This window comes from Stomoxys calcitrans, chromosome 3, assembly GCF_963082655.1.
Source record: "Stomoxys calcitrans chromosome 3, idStoCalc2.1, whole genome shotgun sequence".
NCBI lineage: Eukaryota > Metazoa > Arthropoda > Insecta > Diptera > Muscidae > Stomoxys > Stomoxys calcitrans.
The window spans coordinates 115,095,166-115,116,701 of record NC_081554.1 but is presented as its reverse complement, the minus strand read 5'-3'; the positions used below and the strand labels follow the sequence as shown (position 1 = coordinate 115,116,701).

General features: G+C 37.2%; 1 protein-coding gene across 4 annotated transcripts in view; it reads right to left on the bottom strand.

The window, feature by feature from the left end:
* Window positions 1–3,140: 3,140 nt before the first annotated feature.
* LOC106081148 (ubiquitin carboxyl-terminal hydrolase CYLD) overlaps window positions 3,141–21,536 on the bottom strand; it is a 107,851-nt gene continuing 89,455 nt past the window's right edge. For all 4 annotated transcript variants that reach the window (XM_013242923.2, XM_013242924.2, XM_059364517.1 and 1 more), the window contains 5 exons: window positions 19,285–19,503; window positions 18,981–19,215; window positions 4,281–4,422; window positions 3,556–3,752; window positions 3,141–3,499 (listed from right to left, as the gene is read on the bottom strand). In XM_013242923.2, the coding sequence (XP_013098377.1) occupies window positions 3,306–3,499; window positions 3,556–3,752; window positions 4,281–4,422; window positions 18,981–19,215; window positions 19,285–19,503 (987 nt within the window). In that variant the 3' untranslated portion in view covers window positions 3,141–3,305. The remainder of the gene's footprint in view (window positions 3,500–3,555; window positions 3,753–4,280; window positions 4,423–18,980; window positions 19,216–19,284; window positions 19,504–21,536) is intronic.

Here is a 21,536-nt window from a genome sequence, read left to right as displayed (position 1 = left end):
AGTTCGACAAGTGACGCATAGTGGGATTAGAAAAAATTAGTGCAAATTAGTCTGCCGGTTGCGAACTGATACAGATATCGTCAATGATAACAAAGTGTCCTTGGCCGCCACATAATCAAATAGAAAGCTGCCTTACCCTCACATCAGTGCTTGTAATAATTTATCTAGCCACAATTTTCAAAAGCATTAGATGGTTAGTCCAAGGTATCTTTGTCAGCACTACAAGTGTATTTTTGTATACGTGATGGCATGAAGAGCAGTTGTAGTCCTATGCAGCCTTCGAAATGCATGCTGATGCTTGGCGAATGGAAATTGTCCAGCGAGAGAAGCGGAAGGAGTTGTACCTCATGCGTCTTGACTACTGATGCGAAAAGGGAGATCGGTCTGTACGACTTCCCCTTTCTCGTATCCTTTTCAGGTTTCAGTAGCGAGATCAGACTGACTATCTTCCAAACATCGGGCACCATAATAGTGTTCAAATAGGCTAAGGACAGTTGTAAGGTAATCGACTCCAGGCAGATCCGATTCGTAGCTTCGTGCATGGCTGTTGTTCGTGTAGTAGCAGTGTGTTGAACATTGCAAGACTCCATCGGGCCATGCGATACATACCACTAGCGGCACGAAGATCATGGATATACAAATGACTCCCCTTCTAGCCTTTTCACTCTCGGGTCAATAAACTGACGTTTATCTAAGGAAAATACCTCAAAAGAATCGCCAGCATTTTTTATTAAAAAAAAAATCCATGAAAGCAAATAAACAAGTAATAAAAGCGTGCTAAGTTCGGCCGGGCCGAATCTTATATACCCTCCACCATGGGTCGCATTTGTCGAGTTCTTTTCCCGGCATCTCTTCTTAGGCAAAAAAAAAGGATATAAGAAAAGATTTGCTCTGCTATTAAAGCGGTATCAAGATATGGTCCGGTTTGGACCACAATTAAATTATATGTTGGAGACCTGTGTAAAATGTCAGCCAATTCGAATAAGAATTGCGCCCTTTGGGGGCTCAAGAAGTAAAATAGAGAGATCGATTTATATGGGAGCTATATCAGGCTATATCAGGTTATGAACCTATTTGAACCTTTTTTGACACAGTTGTTGAAAGTAAGATTAAAATACGGCATGCAAAATTTCAACCAAATCGGATAGGAATTGCGCCCTCTAGAAACTCAAGAATTCAAGACCCAAGATCGGTTTATATGACAGCTATATCAGGTTATGGACCGATTTGAACCATACTTGACACAGTTGTTGGATATCATAACAAAACACGTCGTGCAAAATTTCATTCCAATCGGAAAAGAATTGCGCCCTCTAGAGGCTCAAGAAGTCAAGACCCAAGATCGGTTTATATGGCAGCTATATCAAAACATGGACTGATATGGCCCATTTACAATACCAACCGACCTACACTAATAAGAAATATTTGTGCAAAATTTCAAGCGGCTAGCTTTATTCCTTCGGAAGTTAGCGTGCTTTCGACAGACAGACGGACGGACATGGCTAGATCGATATAAAATGTCGCGACGATCAAGAATATTTATACTTTATGGGATCTCAGACGAATATTTCGAGTAGTTACAAACAGAATGACGAAATTAGTATACCCCCCATCCTATGGTGGCGGGTATAAAAACCAACCAACACAAAAATCAGCTGTTTTTCTGCAAATTTTCACTGGAAGTCGTTCGCGTACTTTTGCTTGCAAATTTTTTAAAGAGGGTAAAATGGCTCTTACTCTCCTGCAAATTTTTACTGGAAAAGTAAGCGAACAGACCTAATTTCGGTGGAAGGATTTAGATGTGAAGCCTTCCAAAATACAGCTGAAGTCGAACGACCAACCGCAACGGAGAAATTTTGGTGAATGGGCTCTTGGAAGTTGGCCGAAGAATCACGTTTTTATCAAATTGTGTTCAGCGACAATGCTAATTTTTGGCTCAATGGCTCAATAAGCAGAGTTGTCAATTTTGGAGTGAAGGTCAGCCAGAAGCATTGCAAGAGCTACACCATTGCATACAGAAAAAGTCAGTTTGGTGCGGTTTATGGGTTAGTGACATCATTGGACCGTACTTCTTCAAAGATGGTGCGAATTGTAACGTAATTGTGAATGGTCAGCGCTTCCGTGAGATGATATCCAACTTTTTTTTCTGGCACAAAATGCAAGAGCTTGACCTGCATGACAGGTGGTTTGAACAAGACAGTGCTACATGCCACACAGCACGCGTAACAATGGACTTATTGACTTATGTTATTTCACGTTCGGGATCGCTCAATTGGCCCGTATGCCAAAATTGGAATAAGCGAATAGACTATTTGAGGCGCAGTCACGGTACGGTAATCTTCACGGTAATCTTCAAACATTAAATTATTGATCGTACTTTCGGTAAAAGAAAAGATTTCAAGCCTTTTTTGGAATTTTTGATTTTTTTTTTTTTTTTTGAAAACTTTCCCATAGCTCTTAAAAAATCACCCTTTATTGTTTTCTTTTTATATTCAATTCGACGGGCAATTCAGATCTTCAATTTTCAAGTATTTTGAATAACTTTTCATTTAATTTAATAACTTATGTTAACTGTCTAGATTATGTACGAAATTTGTGCGAACAAAATTATTGTAATAAATTGTAATTAATTTTTTTTTCTATTACTTAAAAAAATGTATTATTTAATTATTTTTGTTTTAAAAATTATGTGTATAAATAGCCACCGTAGCGCAGAGGTTAGCATGTCCGCCTATGACGCTGAACGCCTGGGTTTGAATCCTGGCGAGACAATCAGAAAAAATTTTCAGCGGTGTATAAAAAAGAGGCCCCTTATCATTGAGCTTAAACTTGAATCGGACTGCACTCATTGATATGTGAGAAGTTTGCCCCTGTTCCTTAGTGGAATGTTCATGGCCAAAATGTGCATTTGTGTATAAGCAGTAATGAAACACCTATGTCCCGAATAAGAATTTTTTCTTCTGCATAGGTCAAACCAAATAAACAAACTAAGAAACATACACTGTGGCGGCAGCCCTTGCCGTTGAAGGACTCCATCGGGTCAATCCGGTACTTACAACCGGCTGCCATGGGATGGACCCAATCGAAATTGCTAGTCGCGTGCCCTCCAACTTAACCATATTAATTAATTACAATTACAATTACAGACAGATAACGCCTTTATTGTAATTTGCATACATATGTGTAGAATTGAAAGAATAGCAACTATTCTGTTATGAAGATAACTCCAAGCATCCACAGGGAAAAATTGTCAAAATTTTCCCAAAAAAAAAAAAAAAAAAAAAACGTTGAAAACAAAAAAATAATTAACGATACATCATAACATCTGTACTCTGGTACATGCACATGTAGGCATCGCAAAATAGTCGCTTGGCATGTTCGGGAAGCATTTTATCATTCGCAGATGTCTCATTCACAATACGAGATCCTTCCTCCGAAAGCCACTGCGGTAGGTCGGGAACGGTGATCATTTCAGGAATATTATAGCCATTCTGTTCACCTGCAATTGAACTTTGAAGAAAAATATAGCCTAAGCAAATACATGATAATTGTTACCTTTTCTATCGGCCATGGAATCGAAAAAACACCAAGGGGCATCGGGTCCAGAACCAGCCTTTACGAATGTCACATAATGGGATGTTTCAATACAAACAACGGCAAAGAGTTCCATATAGAGACGTGGTACTGTCATATGATTTGCCATTACTCTAAAATCTTGAGGCACTGAAAGCTCTCGATACTTATGATTCGATCTGTAAAAACGTTCAAAATTATGTTTCGATACAAACAAACCGACACACAGCGGAATAGAAACGAAAAAAAAATTTTAAAAATTTGACGTGCGAGAACGGGAAGAGATATCTCTTTGAAACTTTAAATGGTTAGATCTGGGGTGTAAGTGAGATCATGTGCATAATTTCAAGGATGCCCGGGCGCCTCTTGGCAGGCCCCTTAAGTTGATCACCTCGGTATTTGGAAAATTTGTTGGGGCTGCCAAATCTTCAAAAGTCTGCTTGAGGTCTACAATATCTCTTCTTGTCTCAGGGATATTCGGCATTTAATTTTTTTCGTATACCTTTGGTAGGGGTTTTTGAACACTATTCACCAAAGAAAGAATTTTGAAAATCGGACCAGGCGCCCTGACCACCTTGGGCCTTAAAATTATGCACATGATCTCAAGAACACCTCAGCTATAACCATTATCTCTATTTTTTTCGATTCTATCGCGCTGTGCGACAGACTTTTAACTAATTAGCTAATGCAAAAATCAGATTCCTTACCTTTTAACATGCATATGCACAGTTTCGAGGCACTTTGGGCAGAAGGATGTAGATTCCAGACCAACTCCACTTTGCAAGACGCCAAAGCAATCACGACATTCAAACTCTGCCAATTTTCCGCAAACCGAACATTGGCGAGGAGCTGTAAGACAGGAAAAAAAAACAATGGAATTGTGATTATGAATATTTAATGGTTTATTACATATACATTTTATTGTCCAATGTAGGACAAACATTTTTTGCAGTAAAGCGCAATATGCACCCCTGGCAAAATTTTCGTTACCATAAAAAATGCATTGACATTTTCCAAACGAAATTTTCGTTACCGAAAATTTCGCTTGCAGGTACGCAGCTCAAACGAAATTTTTTTGCGTAACAGGGTGACATAATAGGCATTGGTGATTTTTTTCTTGAATTACACAGACAAAAATAATTTTGAAAAACAACAACTTTGGGCGAGAAAACAACTACAAAAGTTGTTAATTTTCCTGCAACAATTTATTTGGAATCGCAACGACCCAAAATACAAATTTATTGTTGAAAGGCACTCTTTGCAAGCCAACAATATATTGGGTTGCCCAAAAAGTAGTTGCGGATTTTTTAAAAGAAAGTAAATGCATTTTTAATAAAACTTAGAATGAACTTTAATCAAATATACTTTTTTACACTTTTTTTCTAAAGCAAGCTAAAAGTAACAACTGATAACTGACAGAAGAAAGAATGCAATTTCAGAGTCACAAGCTGTGAAAAAATTTGTCAACGCCGACTATATGAAAAATCCGCAATTACTTTTTGGGCAACCCAATATCTATAAACAAGGCAAAAAAACCATCTAAAGGCACATGTCACTTGTTGTACTCATATGTAATTGAAAATGTTGGTCAAAATTCTCAATTTATAAATTAAAAAAATATGTAAAATTTTTTTTTGTGAATACGAAATTCATATTTTTTTATGCCGAACTTTCTAAAATAAGTTTATTGAACAAAAACTCAATCCTCGGTTTGCAAGTCATGAATGGCATGGGAGTTTTGTGCTCTACATGGTAGTACGCCTATTTTTACAACTACCTCAACTAAAGAACTCGTTGAAAGTCAACAAAATTTCAATAATTTTGTCTGTCAATACTCTTGTAAAGACTTACTTACCTACTTCAACAAATAATGTCTTCGATCCAATGCCAAAATTCGTTGAGAATTTAAGGTTTGGTAGTTGGGTTTTTCTAAGGGATATTTTTTTCTGTGTACGAATGAAAATGTATGTTTTAGTAGCTAACCGAGGCGAAGATATGAAACCTGGAAGTAAGGTAAGAGGTTTCCGATCCGATACCTGAGATAAACCTTGAAGTCGAGTGCGAGGCACCGCTGCCATCGGCACAGTCTTAGATTGACGGAACCCTAGTATTGCCATCTGGAAGATCATGTTACACGGATGGATCAAAGCTAGAGGACAGACCTGGGGGTTTACATTGAGAACCCAGGGACTGAGATCTGTTTTGGACTGCCTGACCATAATACGGTCCTGCAGGCGGAGATCCGGGGGATCACGGAATGCGTGAAGTGGTGTGGTGCTAACGCGAGGACGTCGAGACTGAACATCTTTACTGACAGTAAAATTGCCATAAGGGCAATAACAACCGGAGGGTAAGGTCATGAACAGTCTTGCACTGTATGAAGAGATTAACGCCTTCTCTGAGGATGGCAGAATCCGCATCGTTTGGGTGCCGGGCCATAACGGAGTAAGGGGAAATGAAAAGGCAGACGATTTGGCGGTGAAGGCCAGAGGACTGCCGTCAATAAACTTGGTTAACCCGAAGCCTTTCGGGTCGGGTCGACGCAGTCCTAGTTAAGGGAGTGGGCGACAAATGCGCATGTAACATTGTGGAACAGCGAAACGTTCGGTAGGACGGCGAAAATCCTATGGGGGATCCAAATCGTGAGAGGCTATTACTGAAAGGAAGCAAGAAGGAGGACAGTATAGCTATTGCCCGGCTTTTGCGTCTATCAGATACCGGCACTTAGGTGGAGACACAATACCAGACATGAACCAACTTAGGGGAGTGGTATTGAAAACAATTAGGGATTTTGTAAGTAGCACGCTGTATCAGGCTACAGACTAGTGCTGGCAAAATATCGATGGTACTATCGATATTTAATTTTTTCGCTAAATATCGATTAATATTTTTTTTTTCTATCGAGATTTTGGCAAAGTTCCGCCATTTGCAAAATAAAAAAAAACTAGAGGCTCAAGAAGTCAAGATCCCAGCTCGGTTTATATGGCAGCTATATCAGGTTATGTACAGATTTGCGCCATACATAGCACAGTTATTGGAAGTTTTGGTATCACTTCCAACAATTGTGCTAAGTATGGTTCAAATCGGTTCATAACCTGATGTAGCTGCCATATAAACCGATCTCGGGTCTTGACTTCTTAAGTCTCTAGAGGGCGCAATTCTCATCCGATTTGACTGAAATTTTGCACGTAGTGTTTTGGTGTCATTCCATGGTTTAAATCAGTCCATAGCTGCCAAATAAACCGATCCGATTTGGCTGATTTCGCATAACGTGTTTTGTAATGACTTCTAATAACTGTGCCAAATATGGTTCACATCGATCCATAACCTGATATAGCTGCCATTTAAACCGATCTGGGATCTTGATTTCTTGAGCCTCCAGAGGGCTTAAATATTATCCCATATGAACCGATCTCTCTATTTTATTTGTTGAGCCCCCGAGGGCGCAATTCTTACTCAAATTGGCTGAAATTTTATACAACGGCTTCTATCCTGACAACAACATACATGTCAAATATGGTCTGAATCGGTGTAGTAAAGTTAATAAAAATACTAAAAAAAGGTAATAAAAACACAACCTCAATATAAATGCGACAAAATAATAAATATTTCATCCAAATCGAACAAGGGCATCGAGGGTCAGGCGTTAATGGGTTCATACCCTACATCGATAAATCGGTCAATATGGCAGCTACATGTAAATAGAGTCCGATGTGGACCAAATTCAGTTCTAAAAGTCGACTTTTTGCTAATCGAAAAGTCGACTTTTTTATAGTAAAAAAAGCCGACTTTTTGATAGTAAAAAAAATCGTTAAGGTGACTTTTTGACTATCAGAAAAAGTCGAAAAGTCGATTTTTTTAATTTTACTTTAGATCCCTAATTTCGACCAAATATATATTATGTAGTAACAATTTACCCAAAATTGGGAAACAAAGAAATTGCAATTAGTTCATATACTTAAAGTGGATATGGAAATTTCATAAAAAAAAATCTTTATGAACAGTTTAAAAAACTAAAATTCACGCTTAAAAATACTACCGAATGGGAAAATTAAATCCTAAATCGTAATTTGTGGTCATACCAATTTGTATGGGTAAAAAATTTGTTTACCATTATCATTAAATTATACCTCTAATCGAATTCCAACCAATGATTTCTCTGGGTGTACTCCTTTACAAAACTCTCAGCAGGTTTTGTTATGAGCTTTTTCATACATTTTCGTTAACGAAACTAATTCAGTTTTTTTGGGAATATCTTTCACACATTAAAAAACAACATCCAATTAATTGTTTATGAATAAATTCACACGTTTCATAAATGGTGGCAATGATGATCCCAATAATCCTAATTTAATATTTTCACAGGATTTCAGTAAACTAGATGACAGTTTTTTGCCAAAAAAAATGGCTGAAAAATGTGTGCTTCTATGAAGGGTTATGTGTGGATAAATTTTGTTCAGCATTGTACGAGTTCCTTAAAACCAAATTCCAGGCAAATGTCTGAGTGTGAGTCGCTTTTGTGTCCACACAATCAACGTAACGAAAAGGGTAGAATTTTTCTTTGTGTGTATTTTGTATAGCAGGACAAGCGTGCATGTATAGCAGCGCGTCGATCAGTGCCCGCTTGATTTGTAATTTGGCAGACAGTTTGCTTTAAGTTATAAAAGGAAATCGTTGTAGCAGTCTGCTTTCGTTTTTTAAGGGTGAATAATTCGAAAAGAATTTTAATAATTTTACTAACAAATAGCATTCAATTTTCACACAAACTTACAGGTTAAAGTGCACTCAGAAAAATGGGGCGCTTAAAAAAAAGTAAAAAACTTATTCCAAATAAGTTAGCAAATTTTTAATCTAATTTGGTTAAATTTTGATTACAACAAGGAAAAAGTGCACATCTGTAGTAAGTTTTACTCATCTGTAATTAGTGGCAAATAGTTCATTAACTTGGGTGTGGGAAGTCATTTTACTTAACAAAGTTTCTTCTCAACAACTTAAATAATCCTTTAGCAATCAACGTTTTTATTTACCCAATATAAACATGTTATTATGTTGTGTTCAACGCCTCCTATAAACCTATATTCCTCAATTTGAATAAATATTCGTTCAAAATACTTTACGAATTTCTCAAATTTGAGTATAAATTTAATTATTAATTAAGTTACAAGTTTTAACTTAAAATTTGTTTAAATAGATTTTGTAACAGAGATGATTAAATCAATTCTTCTCAGTAATACCAAACATAGCTTTAATGCAATATAATATAAAGGTGATTTTTAAACACGTTGTTTGTCAGTCATACAATAATCACATGATTAAAAACTTGGAATATCATAATACAAGAACATTTGATTGCCTTCACTTTGTGTATATGATAAATAAATATATCCATGTTAGAAACTCTAAACAAAATGCCCTTAGGAAACTTTAATTGTTTATTACGGACACAAATTCTTATTTAAAAGGCAAAATCCGCCTTTTACACTTTCCTCTATGCAGTTAAGCACTTAAGCAAAAAGGCGTCAGCAACACACACAGGTAACAGCTGCAAAACATGCCAACCATTCCCGTGACGCGCATGTGCCGCAGACAAAAAGGCGTCAGCAACACACACACACACAGGTAACAGTTGAAAAGCATGCCAACCATTCCCGTGACGCGCATGTGCCGCAGACAAAAAGGGGTCAGCGACACACCCAGGTAACAGCTGAAAGCCATACAAACCATTATCGTGACGTACAAAAGCGCAGTGTGATGTACGCATTTCCCAAGAAAGGACGGAAAGAAGGACGTGGACGGGAGCAAGAAAAAATAAACAAGTGCTAAGTTCGGCCGGGCCGAATCTTATATACCCTCCACCATTGGTTCGCATCTGTCGAGTTCTTTGCGCAGTATCTCTTTATAGACAAACAAAGAATAATTAATAAGGACGTTGGAGGAGGAGGAGCTATATCAAGTTATAGTCCGATTCGGGGCTCAAGAATCGGGCTTATATGGGAGCTACATCAAGCTATACATCGATTCAGACCATATTGCACACGTATGTTGAAGGCCATGGAAGAAACCGTTATACAAAATTTGTGCCAGAGAACATGAGACGTTGAAGCATTTCCTATGTCATTGCCAGACTTTCGCGGCCAACAGACACTGGTACTAAGGTGAGGACACATTACCAGACATGAACCAACGTAAGGGTGAGGCATGCCAATCCGATTACTGGCTTAGGTGTATGTCCACAGTGGCATGGGCGGATAGTATCCGCACGCCTAACCTATGTTCAATCCTCGTACAGTGCGCTGTCTTCTGCTCCATCGGACATCCAATTGCTTTTTTTTCTTTGTTAAAAATTTTTGAATTTCCCAGTGATTCTCTTTTGTAGCGCTGAACTTCACGCTCTAGATCTACCCTAAGGCTTCTGGGCGGTGAATAATATCTATCCACAAGACGATGATTTGGACGGTCTCTGCCATAACAGCTCAAATGGTATTGCATAGCCAGCATGTAGTTGTCTTCGCACTGGTAGGATCTTTGTCTCCTGATGGAGGTGGAAGATTTCTTGCAGCGAAATATAAGGCAAGGTCGTTGAGGTAGACGTTCAACCCACCGCAGATGTCAACAATGGTTCGGGGCCTTATGCCATGATCGTCCATCATCCGCATATGGTACGATCTCTATGCCGTCTGGAGAGGGTGGAATGGAGGTTAAACAATGCCGGAGATATCACACCGCCTTGGGGAACTCCCTAAACTCAACAAATGACTGGCGACCACACAGATAGTTCGCGACTCAGTGTTTCAGATCTGGCTGGAGGGACGTATTAGCGATGTCCTCAAAAAGATTGACATGGCTGAACGTGTCGAATGCCTTCGATAGGTCCACGAGGATGGTCCTATCACATGGCCTGGGCTGATTGAAGCCACGGCAAATATGTCCGGTGATGGTATGCAAAGCAGCTGTTGTGCTATGCTGTCTTCGAAATTTGTGTTGATGCTCGGCCAATGGAAATTCTCCTACAAGGCTCGGGAGGAGTAATGGCTCAAGCGTCTTTTCTACTGGTGAAGGAAGGGAGATCGGTCTGTACGACTCCTCTAAACTCGGGTCCTTTGCAGGCTTCAGTAGCGGGATCACTCTGCCCATTTTCCAGACATCGGAACCTATAAGAGTGTTCAAAGACAGGCTGAGGACAGTAGTAAGGTACTCAACTCCTGGTGAATCCAGATTATTCAACATCAGTGTAGAGACTCCATCGGGGCCCAACGCCTTGGACGATTTGGCGCCACGGAAGACATTCGTAACTACGGACATGGTAAATTGTGATGGCTATTCATCGACTCGGAGACCACGAATACTCCTCGGCAACTAGCACATGAGAGGGGGGTGGCATTTCACTGAAGCGGTGGTTGGTGTACTCTCTGAAGCCAGCCCAATCGACCTTCTTCTGATTGTTTAACGTCCGGCGCTCAGAGGTTATGAAGTCGGGTGGTCGGTCGATGGTGAGAATTATGGTGGGGGTGGTCTGACCCTAAAGAGATGACGGCTTGCCAGGATGCGACACTAAGGAGATGCAATGGAAATGTCTGGCGAGCTGCTGCACCTCCTAGTAATACTAGTGGGGTCATCCTTATTTACCGAGCAAAACGTGCAGCCTTCAATCTGCTCTGCCAAAGCCATGCCCCGCTGGTCGTTACCTAGGGGAAAATGTCATAAAATGTGATGCGCATTAAAGTCTCCTAGAACCAGGCGATTATGGCCAGATAGTAACCCACTTTTGTCGGGGTTGTAAGACTGGCCATTAATTGGGACACATCTACCAACCGGCGGTTTGTACACGTTGCACTCCATGTAGGAGTCCACTCACTAGCGCCAGGCGCAGGCGAGATGGGTCTATATTGCACGGAATGGTGTATCACGAAGGCCAATCGCCCACTTCCATTCCTTGAAGTAGTTTGTTGTCCACTTCTTGTTCCAGCGTGAATTGTAGCTGCCTGACAAATTTAATACGGTCAATGCATTTTCCACTTAGGTTCGTTTCAAAATACAAAACAAATCTTCCACGCACTTCGTCAGGAATTTCTGCTATTTTCTATTGTTTTGTATCACAGAATCCAGTAAAACCATCATAGCAATGTTTGCAATGGTCGGCGATGCCGGAGATCCCATGGGCGTTCCCTTGCGTTGTTCAAACACCTTGTCATTATACTTAAAATACCGTTAATCTTTTATGCAGAATGATAAAATTTGTATAAACATGTCTTAGAATTTCTGTGCATTTGTTAAATTGATACATTTTTTTTGTAAAGGGTGATTTTTAGCTATTGTCTTTTGGTTTAAACAGCTCACGCACCGAGTTTTGTTTTAATGTCAAACATCTTCTGTTTGGTCTATAATTTAACCATGAATCGCTTGCAAATTATTGATTTTTATTATCAAAATGTGTGCTCTGTTAGAAAGTTCATCGCGCGCTTTATCCATTTTAACGACGAAACTCATTTTTGTCTCAATGGGTACGTAAATAAGCAGTATTATCGTTTTTGGAGTGAAGATCAGCCAGAAGCATTTTAAGAGCTACCAATGCATCCAGAAAAAGTCACAGTTTGGTGCGGTTTATGGGCTGGTGGCATCATTGGGCCATAACTGGACGTAACTATGAATGGTGAGCGCTGCCGTGAAATTATATTCAACTTTGTTTTGCCCAAAATGTAAGAGTTTGGACTTGCATGACATGTGGTTTCAACAAGACGGTGCCACATGCCACATAGCACGCGTAACAATGGACTTATTGAGAGGCGAGTTCCGTGAATATTTTATTTCACGTTCGGGACCTGTCAATTGGACGCCTAAATGGTGCGCCTTTAGACATTTTTTGTGGGGCTATGTTAAAGCTCATGTCTATAAAGACAAGCCCGCTTCAATTGACACATTGGAAGACAAAATTGAAGCATTTATTCGCCAAAATCAGACTAGGCGGATGGACCATTTGAGGCGCAGTCACGTTCAACATTGGCATGAAATAATATTCAAACATTAAATCATATGGACCGTACTATCGATTCAAGTAAATATTTCATGCATTTTTCTGAATTTTATGTGTTCTTATTTTTTAAATCACTCTTTTTTATGATAATGGCCTTGTTAACTGGTATGATCGGGAATAAGGAAACTACGTCAAATGAAATAAATATCCCGTCGTCGGTAATCGGTTTATTATTAATAATATTTTTAAATTCTATTGCATCCTTCACATTATACTGTTATTCTCTGGTTCAATGCTTTAAAATATCGGGTCATATTTTTGTATAGCCTTTAAGGCGCTCTGGACCATTTTTACTCGATATCTGGATCGTAAATTGCCTTTCCGGGTTGTAGTTATTTTAACATAAATAGAGTTAAGTTTTTTCATTTCCCTTTTATCCATTTCTCTTTTGGACAATACCTACCATGGATGTTAGAAATCAAAATAATCCACTGTGTGCAAAATTGCAGCCAAATCGTATAACAATTACGGCTTCCAGGGGCTCAAGGTTTAGGTGGGAGCTATAACGTATTATGGACAGATTTGGACCGTACTAGGCTCGGTTGTTGAAAGTCATAATCAAACAGGCCGTGCAAAATTTCAGCAAAATCGGTTAAGAATTATCAAATCGGGAGATAGTTTTATATGGGAGCTATATCACATTTTAGACCGATATAGACTGTATTTGGCACGGTTGTTGGAAGTCATAACAAAACGCTCCGTTCAAAATTTCAGTCAATTGGCTCGAGAAGTCAAATCGAAGTACGAGGGTTGCCTTTTATATTTCGGGTTTGGACAACCCTTGTGTTGCAATCTGCCAACGGACAGCTCTATCGTAAAGCTTGACATTTTTGAGGTTATATGTACTCAGAACGTTTTGGCATACGAGCGCTATTTGTGTTGTTTATAGTAACCTAAAAGATAAATCTCACCAAAAAAACAAAAAGTCAAAATCACAGATAGGTTTATATGGCCGCTATGTCAGGATATGATCCGATTTGAACCTTATTTGACACAGTTGTTGAAAGTAAGAATAAAAAAAATATGTCGTGCAAAATTTCAGCCAAATCGGATAGGAATTGCGCCCTCTAGAAGCTCCAGAAGTCAAGTCCCCAGATCTGTTTTCATCACAGCTATATCAGGTTATGTACCGATTTGAACCATACTTGGCAGAGTTGTTGGATATCATAACAAAATACTTCGTGCAAAAATTCATTCAAATCGGATAAGAATCACGCCCTCTAGAAGTCAAGACCCGAAATCTGTTTATATGACAGTTATATCAGGTTATGAACCGATTTGATTTGGATTGGATTTCATTCCAATTGGATAAGAATTGCTCACTCTAGAGGCTCAAGAAGTCAAGACCCAATATCGGTTTATATGGCAGCTATATCAAAATATGGACCGATTTAAACCATTCATAGCGCAGTTGTTTTAAGTGATATCAAAACACCACGTGCAAAATTTCAGTCAAATCGGATAAGAATTGCGCCCTCTAGAGACTCAAGAAGTCAAGACCCAAGATCGATTTATATGGCAGCTGTATCAAAACATTAACCGATATGGCCCATTTACAATCCCAACCGACCTACACTAATAAAAAGTATTTGTGCAAAATTTGAAGCGGCTAGCTTTACTCCTTCGAAAGATAGCGTGCTTTCGACAAACAGACGGACGGACATGGCTAGATCGATTTAAAATGTCGCGAAGATCAAGAATATATATACTTTATGGGGTCTCAGACGAATATTTCCAGTAGTTACAAACATAATGACGAAATTAGGGGGGTATACTACGTTGGGGGTATCCTACGGTGGAGGGTATAAAAATAGAATTAAATCGTTAACATTTTCGTGCGATTATTTTTTACAACTTTCGACGTGGATTAACTCAACAACGGTGCATCGATGAACTTAATTCTATTTTTGGCGATGAAGCTCCATCAAGGACCAGTGTTTATCAACGGTATGGTGAATTCAACGGAGGTCATAGTTCACTCCAAGATGAATTTTGTGAAGGTCTTCCAAAATCTGTTGTTGTTCCAAAAATCATTGATGCTGTGCGCCAACTGATATTGCAAAATCGTCACGTGACCTATCGAGACAACCTTAGGCATTAGTGGGACCAGCATACATTCTATATTGCATGAACGTTTGACAGGCAACAAATTTTGTTCGCATTGGATCCCACACAATTTGTCAATCGCTCGATGGTCGAAAGAAATCCAATTTGAACGAAATGCTTCAAAAATACGAAACAACTGCATTTTTGAGCACTCAAAACATCGATTTGATGCGTCATCCGCCGTATAGTCCTGACTTGGCACCGAATGACTTCTTTTTATTCCCGTATGTAAAAAGTAAAATGAGAGGTCAACGTTTTTCGACACCTGAAGATGCGTTCAGAATGCAAGTTTTGAATATACCTCAATCAGAGTGGCAAAAGTACTTCGACAATTGGTTCAAACGCATGCAAAAGTGTATAGATCATAATGGGGAATATTCGATGATTAATATTTGTTTTTGTGTTCTCTAATCCGAAATAAGAAAGGCAACCCTCGTAACAAACTGCAAAAGATTTCTACATCCTATAGCAATAAACGTGCGAGAAACAGCTGGTTTACAGAAAAGGCTCATTTTAGTAATGTTTGTACATTTTTTTTTTTTTGGACAGTTGGAACGCTTTTTATACTTTTTTTGTTAAAGCACCATTCTATCTATAAACTGTGAAAATAATCAAAGCTTCACTTAATTTTTCAAAAAAAAAAAAATAATTATAATTTTTTTTTCGATTTTGCCCCAAATATATTTTTCATGTTCGGAATTTTTCCGCGCAATTTGTTTTTATTGTAATAGGCCTCGGAAATACCTTTCCAAAACTGTATAATATATGTATAAAAGATGTAAGGTAATGCATGTATAAAGTTTGTAAAGCAAATTGCTAACCTCTGGTGAAAAATTCCTCCGGAGGACTCAAATAATCTTGTAGGCTGACCTCGTATTTTTTTATTTGCGAAGACATTTATCAACCGATTTTTATCTTGTATACAGATTCAGATTGCTTACAAAATTTACAATAATCATGTTTTGAAATCCGATTCTCCAGTCAAAAGTTATGCCCCATACTTATTAGAAAACACCTCAACATTGACTATGTTAAGTACATATTTCTAACCGTTCAAAAGTTCCGGAATTATTTACAAGATTTTGAGATCTAGCAACACTGTGGGTCGTTTAATAATATATATAAGATAATGAATTTACTGATCGCTTTCAGTGTATTTTTGTAGTTTTATCCAGAAATTAATTTTCCAAAATTTTTTGTTTAGCTCTTTTTAAAGATATTTAAATAGCTATTATTTTAGAGGAGTCGTATGAATTATTGATATTTTCGTAACCAAGTCTTGTTTGGCTTAGTTATAGAACCAATAAATTGAAATTAAATGATAACGTTTGAAATGAGCTAGAGCTTTGAATTTTGGAACTTAGGTACACTATGGCAAACTGAATTGGGATGCCAAAGGAGTTTTTGGACATTAAGAAACAAAAAAGTACCAAAAATTGTACGAAATAGGTGAATTTTGCAGAGCTAGAACTTCTACATTTGACTTAAATAATTGTTGTTGCGAAATAAAGGGGGTAGATAGAAAAAAATACGAAAAATAGTAATGGAAACGGAAGAAACGTACGTTTAGTACCGTATTTGGTACCATTTCATACTTTTGTTACGGATTGAACTAGAGCTCGGAAAATTAACATGTAGATTCTATTAAGAAATATATGTTGGCTGACTAAGTAAGTTCTAACAAATCATACGTTTTGGTACCAAAAAGTACGAAATAGCTTATTTACTTTTACAGTGAACGGAGAAAGGTAAAATTAAAAAAATTGTTAAAAATGATCGATGTCTTGACAAATATACGATAAGTTGTACCAAATATAAAATGGTGAAATCGTACCAGGAGTGGAATAAAAAGTACTGAAGTGCTGTAATTGATACTATTTAGTACTTTATTTATAGAATGAGCTACAGATCTGAAATGTGAAATTCGCACATTTTGGTACCAAAACCTACGATATGGTAACTTCGATACGGATTGAGCTACAGCTCTGAAATTTGGAATACAGTTACATCCAGGATATATGTACTGAGCGATTAGAAGATTTTCTTGATATTCGTTCACTGTGATACTAAAACGTACAATGTGGTACTTTATTTACAGACTGAGATACATCTTACCTCGCTAGTAAAGGACTAAAAATGCCAGCAAGTGAAAGCACAATTTGGTCTCATACTAACGATATTAACAACGAACAAGAATCAAAATCGGTTTATATGGCAGCTATATCAGGTTATTTACCGATTTGAAACTAATTTAGCACAATTGTTGGAAGTCATAGCAAAACACGTCGTGCAAAATTTCATTCCAATTGCATTGCGCCCTCTAGAGGCTCAAGAAGTCAAGACCCAAGATCGATTTATAGGGCAGCTATATCAAAACATGGACCGATATGGCCCATTTACAATCCCAACCGACCTACACCAATAAGTATTTGTTCAAAATTTCAAGCGGCTAGCTTTACTCCTTCGAAAGTAAGCGTGCTTTCGAGAGACAGACGGACGGACATGGCTAGATCGAAATAAAATGTCACGACGATCAAGAATATATATACGAATATTTCGAGTAGTTACAAACAGAATGACTAAGTTAGTATACCCCCATCCTATGGTGGAGGGTATAAAAATAGGAAGAGTATATTGCATTGTTGCGATTCTCTACAACAGTTGATGAATGGACCGACATTTCGAACACTAAGTACGTCAATAGTTCAATAAGAGCTTATTATAATGGTGTTTTCGAAACATTTAACTTGGGTTTGAAGGAAGCAAAGAAAGCCGCTTCTGGGATAAATATAAAATGTATCGTAGAAAAAAAGTTGAAAGACTTTGGTCTAAATCTTGAAAATGATATTGTTGCGTATACACATGACGGTGCCTCCGTCATCAAAAAGTATGGGAGAAACATTACACCAATTTCGCAGCTATGTAATAATCACGCCATACATCTTAAGTGTCGCAGATGTAATGTATTAAAAAAAATGCTTAAGAGATTTCGAGAATGACGAAAGTTCCACCGACACTAGCGATGATGAAGGCACTTTGAATAATGGTTTGTTAGTGGATAGTTCTATGGATTTTATAAGCAATAAAGAAATGCACTTAGTGATGTGAAACATAGATGGAATTCTTTATCCATTATGATAGATAAATTTTTACTAATACATCAGTCGGTTAATCTCGCACTACTAGACCTGCCATTAAATCCATTTACTTCTGTTGAAATTGAATCTCTGAAAAGTTCAAATATAATACAATACATCCTCTAGTACTATCAATCAGTAATCTAAAAACTCCGCAACGCTTTTAGAATCTGAAGCTACGCATCAGTTTTTATATAAAAATTTAATCAAAATTGATAATTCAACTGCAAATAAATTGTGCCAAACCTAAATGGGTCGTCTAGAGAAGAGAAGAATAAATGTACTAAATTGTTTGATATTATACCTCAATTCTGGTCGGGAATCCCATACAACAAAATATGTTCACATATGCTAGTAAATCCGAAGTAAAAGAATTTGCAACTAATTTGTAGTCATGATGTAAATTTAGATCATTTTAGTCAAAGCGAAGAGTGTGATACTGAGTATAATGTAAGCGAATCTTTATTTGTAGACCTTTCAATTACAATAAAAACTTTTCAAAACCCAAAAAATAAAATCACTAACCGGCAAAACTCCTTATTAGACGATTTTTCACATATAAGACAAATGCCAGAAAATAACTGATAAGCTTGGAAAACTTTACAACGCTTTGCTAACTATTAGCCTGACGTCGATATAGTGAGATCGTGTTTCTTCAACCTCAAATTTCATAAGAACCAAGGAAAAAATAGAATCAATTGTCCCCCATAAATACGGGGCTTAATCGAAATTAAACAATATCCAAAACCCCTTTTATGTGCCTTACTAAAAGTATGAATTTTATCCTGATTTCAAATTGTTTTCTTATTATAGTACAAAAATGCTTACGAATTAGAATGATACTTAATTGAAGTACTCTTTTTGTTGTTTTCATTGCAATAAACTTTTTTCTAGCTAAATTTAGTCCCATATTTAATTTTAATAAAAAAACTGGTTCCATCGGTTTTAATGTTTTTTTTTTTTTTTTGTTGTTAAAATTTACCGACCACAGGTTTTTAAGAATCGGCGATTTTTTAAAACCAGTAAAAACCACTTTTTATAATTACCGGCTTTTCGATCACTCTATTTGTATCACACCTTTACTTAGCTTTAAATTATCTTTTACGTGTTCATTGAAGTCTGTAAATACTTACAATCTTCAATTATATCGGTGACATCCAGAACTTGCGATGGTAATATACGTGGATACATTTTGTAGTTTTTACCAAATCTGGGCATTTGTATAATAAGACACGAGGGAACTTCCTTCAGTTTGATGTCTGACGTATAGAAACTCTGTTCAAATAGTTGCTGCACACTAGGAAATGACAGGCGATCATCTTTCTCAACAAACAGCTGGTAGTAGTAAGCATCTTGGCCCGAATTTAACTAAAATGACAAAATTTCAAAAAGGCACTTAAAATAAAAATGCTATAAACATCCATGCAGTTTTAATACCTTCAAAAACGGCTCGGCTCTTAGTATTTGCGCTAGTATACAGTTTAAAAATTCCTCAGGATCTTTCTCTTCGCTGGTCAAACCACTGACGGAACTTAGCTTGTCCAGTAGCTGTCGCAATTTCATAACACGATCAGCCCTAACGAACATATTTTTACGCAATGGATTTACGATTTCCTCGCGCAAAACAGTTTGAACTTCGGCATAACTGCTGATGTCCTTAAATCAAAAAGAAGAAAATTTTAATTAAAAAATTAATATTCACCTATTGAAAATTCATTTTTGATTGAAAACAAATTTGATATTCACAATTAGTAAACGGATTCAATCAATTAATTTTTTATTGGAATCCATTTTTATTTCCAACTAAATTTTTAATTGAAAATTTTATGGTGATTTATGGTCTATTAATTTAGTCATTCCGTTTGCCACACATCAAAATATCCATTTCCGACACTACAAAGTATCAAGAATTTTAATCGTCGTAAAATTCCAAGACGATTTAACGATGTCCGTGTGTCTGTTGGTCTGTCCGTGCTGTTGTAATCAGGCAACGGCTCTCAAAAATTAAGATATAAAGCTGAAATTTGGCACAGATACGTATTTTTGCCACACGTAGGTTAAGTTTTAGGATTAGCGCAGAAGATCGAGGCGCTTGGAACGCTATTCTACGTTCGACTAATGGAACAAATGTTCTGTCATATCCAATTGAAGTAAAGTAAGGTTAAGTTCTTGAACGAGCCAAGTCGCACCAGATTTGGGTATACAGTGATAGAAAACACAATAGGGACATTAGTCACGAAGAGTAATATTCAACAATAAAATAAGAAAATAGGAATGCGTCAACGAATGGCTGAACCAGATTATTCGTAGAACTCTGATTTCAGAATGGTGAACAAAAATTCTATTCATTAAACTCACGTACGCTTGATATGGTGAAATCTCCGGTAAATTCACTTGGAAAAAATATCGGCGACAATTATCAAAATACCACGCCATTTTCAAGTGTAATTCAGAAAATACCAATTGAAATTTGGAAATTCCATTTGTTATTCAGAGATTCCATCTGCAATTCAGATATTTTATTTGCAATTCATAGTATATCAATTGAAATTCAGAACAAAGTAATAATTAAAAAACTATGAACTACACAATAATTAAGAAATATTTGGGTCATGTGATCTGCATATGTACCAGAGAATGACAAAGTGCCACAAATATATTTGGGCTCAATTTGTATTGTGCTAGCTCATACATATTCCAAATGCTTCACAATATTCTAATCAATGCAAATGCAAATTTTGCCCATGAACATTCCACTAAGGAGCAGGGCCAAACTTCTCACATATCAATGAGTGCATTCCGATTCAAGTTTAAGCTCAGTGATAAGGGGCCTCCTTTTTATAGCCGAGTCCGAACGGTGAGCCGCAGTGCGACACCTTTTTGGAGAGAAGTTTTACATGGCATAGTACCTCACAAATGTCGCCAGCATTAGGAGGGGAAAACCACCGGTGAAATTTTTTTTCTGATGGTCTCGCCAGGATTCGAACCCAGGCGTTCAGCGTCATAAGCGGACATGCTAACCTCTGCGCTACGGTGGCCTCTAATCACCCTTAATAAACATCGACGAATATACATTTACCACCGTTCGGCTGGGCACATGTAGATCAATAAATTTCTGAATTTAAAAATTTGAAAAAAAATACTTTAAAATAAAAAATTTATTTTCGGTTGTAAGTTATAAAATATTAGATTTGTTTAGTTCTGAAATGTTTTTCTTTTTTAATTAATTATAAGTTATTTCGTCTTTTTTTTGTTATGAATTACTTTCTTTTTTTGTTATGAATTAATTTCTAATTTAATTTGTTAAACAAATATCAAATATTTTAAATTTAGGCGTTTTTAACTTTTAATTAATATTTGATCAGGTGATATGATGTGTTCGCCAAAATGACGAAGAAATTGACAGGTTTTTTTAAACCGGCGAAATGACTGATTTTTGAAACCGGTGAAGTGGTTGGTTTTTTAGCGGGGAAAATAGCCATTGAATAACAGACTTTTCCAAACCGGTGAAGTGAACAATATTTCAAACCAGTCAAATGACCGATTTTTTTTTTAAACCGGTGAAATGACCAATATTTCAAACCGGGAAAGGGACCAGTTCAAAATTATTGACCACTTCCGGCGACATGTCCATGTTAAAATCGCCGGTCATATGGATGGTCCGGAAACCAGTCATTGGTCACAAAAAA